The sequence below is a fragment of the Morone saxatilis genome, unplaced genomic scaffold (assembly GCF_004916995.1).
Source record: "Morone saxatilis isolate NCDOM2014 unplaced genomic scaffold, NCSU_SB_2.0 Contig2, whole genome shotgun sequence".
NCBI classification, from domain to species: domain Eukaryota; kingdom Metazoa; phylum Chordata; class Actinopteri; family Moronidae; genus Morone; species Morone saxatilis.
In genome coordinates this window covers 19548664-19552538 of record NW_023339762.1, presented here as the reverse complement: position 1 = coordinate 19552538, position 3875 = coordinate 19548664, and the positions used below count along the sequence as shown (strand labels likewise).

At 39.8% G+C, this 3875-nt stretch overlaps 1 protein-coding gene across 1 annotated transcript in view; it reads left to right on the top strand.

Annotated features, from left to right (window-relative positions):
- The window catches only part of LOC118330065 (ubiquitin-conjugating enzyme E2 H-like), an 8782-nt gene that overhangs the window by 616 nt on the left and 4291 nt on the right, over positions 1-3875 (top strand). The window contains exons 2-4 of the mRNA XM_035664452.1: positions 2955-3031; positions 3206-3280; positions 3372-3411. Coding sequence (XP_035520345.1) covers positions 2955-3031; positions 3206-3280; positions 3372-3411 — 192 coding nt within the window. The remainder of the gene's footprint in view (positions 1-2954; positions 3032-3205; positions 3281-3371; positions 3412-3875) is intronic.

The following is a 3875-nucleotide window of genomic DNA, read 5'->3' as shown; positions in this document are numbered from 1 at the left end:
ACACACACACACACACACTTAACGTTTAACCGTCAACACGTTTAATTTAAATTAAAAAAAACAAAAACAAAAAAAACAGCAAACGGCTCTTCTCGTCGCGTTCTAGAATCCGCGGCGGAATCTCGTCGCGTTCTAGAATCAGCAATGGAATCTGTCGCCGTTAGCAACCGTTAGCTCGGTTAAAAAAAAAGTTAGCCCTGTGGTTAGCTCGTATTAAATATGTGGTCCCACCGGACTTGACAACACAATGTGAAGGATTAGCGAGGACTTTTTTCTTTCTTTCTGTCTTTCTTCTCGTTTAACCTTTTTTGAAAACGCTTTTTTTCTTTGTTTTGGTAAAGAGGGTGATTGTGTTAATTGTGCTAGCTAGTAGGTGTAGCATGCTATCAGCAAGGGAGAACAAATAGGGGTTGAAAAAGAAAAAAGCACAACAGAGACGATCTTTGATAAACTACGTTAATTACAGTAAGAGAGCAGGAAAACAACACGTACTGACATTTTGTGCTTTTTTTTAATTATAGTTTTCATTTATATTCATAATCAAAACGGTTGGCAGTTTTATCCACCTTTTTTTTCTTTTTTTTAATTACGAAGCTGGAGTATATTTTTATCGCTAGGAAAGAAAAAAAAAATCATAAATAATTATTTTTTTCTCAATAACATCACTGCATTTTCTCGAGGTGTAAGTGATGTTACGTTTTAATTACTTCTACTGCTGCAATAATTAACAGTCTAATGTCATATGCTCGCTAATTATTTTGCATTTTATCCGCTGAAGTTTTGCATGAAAGGGATTTTCTGACAGCGTGAGGTGAATTGTTTTGTTTTTGTCCTGCAGAGAGATGCTGCTCTCTGATTGGTCGGCCTGTTACCATCCGGAACACTGTAGAAGGCGGGGCTTCAGCACACAGCTGATCGAGGAACAACAAGCGTGCTGTGCGGGGCCCATGCAGCCAGGGCTAGGGGGATGGGGGGGCAGGGAACATCCAGTCCCATGGCAGGGGACAGGGCTTTATAGTGTACTGGGGCCGAGTGGGCGAACATGTTGTTTCCACTTTAACATCTTTAACAGACAACTTATTGATCAGTGGCCAAGACATTTGCTGCATTATTCCTCCCCGTAAACTTTGACCAGACGAAAACAAGCAGTGTGAAGATGTCGCCTTTTTGCGATGAGGATTTTTCAACGTTTAAGTTCATTGAGAATGAAAATAATCATTTGTTGCAGCCCTACAGACTGATACATAGTGAGCATAGCTTTGATCCTTTATAATTGAGTATATTAAGGTTAAAACGTTTGAGTTTTACATGAACACTTTTGTAGATTGAGACACAATCAGTTTAAAAATAATAATATACACATTCATTTAGAATCTGATAAGATTAATCAGTGTTGACTCCCTGTTGATAGTTTAATTCTGCCCTTTATTCCTTAAATTTCCCTATTTAATTAATAATAACCGGTCATTAAACATACTATAAAGTAATTGTTTATTAACCATCACTTTAAACCAACAATATGAGACACATGTACGGTTTGACATTTTTATTTCTGTTAGCTATTGTTTCGTTTCACTGCTGTTATTATAAAATATGGATGAGAAGTCTAATAATAGACAGTGCGAGTCACTTGAGGAAAAGACATGTTGGGATCAACCAGTTCTTGCTGTTGTGGATCTTGTTTCGGCAGCACTTTATCACTGTTTAACAGCGGATGCCGAACATAGTTTCAGGTAGTGGCTTTAAATCAAAGATCTTCGTGCGACAGAGCACAGTTGACTCCTGCTCTCAGACTATTTTACAGTTCTTACAAACATCACAACATCAGTCTTTTAAACGTGTAGTTGAATTAGAGCTCAAATTAACTCTTTGTTTCTCTCAAATTTCATACGAGAGTGCTCATAAATAAAAAAAATAAAAATACAGCGTTTCCCTCGTGTAGTTACTTTACTCTTGAGTGAGCGTATGCTTTGGTTTCTATGGATAACCCACGGGGAAAGGCATAAAAGAGAGAGAGAGAGAGAGAGAGATGCACATTTTTACTGCAGAAGTCTATAACAGATTTTATTTATAGGACTCGTTGCCTCAGATCACATTTAGAGCTACTCCGTCTTCTTGGTTAGTGGTTTTGCGAACCTCTTCTCGGGGTAGATGTTTGCAATTAATTTCCCTCCTGACCGCTACGGCACTATTATTTGTTCTCCTGCAGTTTGGCTGAATTAGCATCCGTACGTTACCTTGGTTAGATCGTTGTGAGAGAGATGACAGAAGGATTTACGACAGGGTGATGAAACAGGGTGTGACAGTCCCTCGTGAGGTTTTTGTGGGGGGGTGTTTTTTTTTTTTCTGTTTTCTCCATCTGTCATTGTGTCAGACTCGCGGAGCCGTTGATTGAATACACTCAACCTTTCTGCTGTCACCACACACTGTGATTATGACACATCCTCCCCCGCCTGCTTCAAGTCACCTTCCATCTTCTCTCCCGGCTGAAGTTACCTGCAAAAAAACAAAACTCCCTTACGACCCAGCTGGCTGATGGCGGCACATTTCTGCCGACTACACATAATGTTTGATAGCCGGTAGACGGTTGAAGTCTGTCTCTCTTCCTGTAGTTTCAGGAAAGTTAAGCTGTGATCGTTTATCTCTTCGATTGACAGCCTGTGTCTGCAGTGTGAGGTTGTGTTGTTGTGAAGCTGACCTCTTGTCTGCTGTTTGTCTGACATTGCATTATTGATCTCACTGCCACGTTTCATGCTATTGATCCCACGTCTGACCTCTGCCCAGACAGGTTCGCCCACAGAGGGAGAAACGGTTTCACTAACCTAAAGTCAAAAGCCACAGCAGCATCATTTTTGTCCAACTTGTGTTTGATGTTGTTTGAATGTCTCTGCCGCTCCCGTTGTTGTTGTTGTTTGTTGTTTTCTGCCATTGCCTTTTCCTTAACCAGCTGTCAGCATTGAGAGCAAGCACGAGGTCACCATCCTCAGTGGACTCAACGAGTTTGTGGTCAAGTTCCATGGACCGCCTGGAAGTAAGAGACATTTACAGACATTTATTCTCCCTCTCACTGACCAGCATTTCACCAGTTTAGTGTAAATTTAATCAGCATCAAGTTTCCTGTGAGTTAAAACGCTGACTCCAACATCCTGGATTCTGTCTTGTGTGAAAATGTGTTTTAATCGATTGATTCATCTTTTCTTTCCAGCGGCGTATGAGGGAGGTGTGTGGAAGGTCAGAGTGGACCTACCAGATAAATACCCCTTCAAATCACCATCAATAGGTATGAAATGTTTCTGCAGGTGTTGTGTTGAAGCCTTGAAGTCTCTTTATTAACTTACCAAAACCTGCTTCTTCTTTTTTCCCCCCGACAGGATTCATGAATAAAATCTTTCATCCCAACATTGATGAAGCGTAAGTAGACTCACAGTATTCTAGATATCACTCTACAGAGGTCGAGTCTCATCTTTATGGCAAGATTTGTATACAAATTATTTCATAATTGTAAATGTTGTCTGAGGCAAAACCCTCATGTTTAGCATATAAGTAATTATTCCAACGATTTGAGAACATCTGATGGTTTTTTTCACTCACTTTGCTTTGACAACCTCTGCAGATTGTGTTCGGTTGTACTCGCATACCCTTCAAGTCAGCTTTATTGTCAGATGTGCTATCTGATGCTGAATACATGCACCGACATACAGCATTCTATAAAAACATAGAAACAACATATACCAACAGTCAACAACAATCTACATTAAACAGAGACACTCAAATAGAACAATCGAAGCAATTTAACCAAACATAAAAAAAACACATGCCAGCATCAGCAATCAAGGCACTTTGAGTATTTACCAGGCATGAAATAGACATCACGT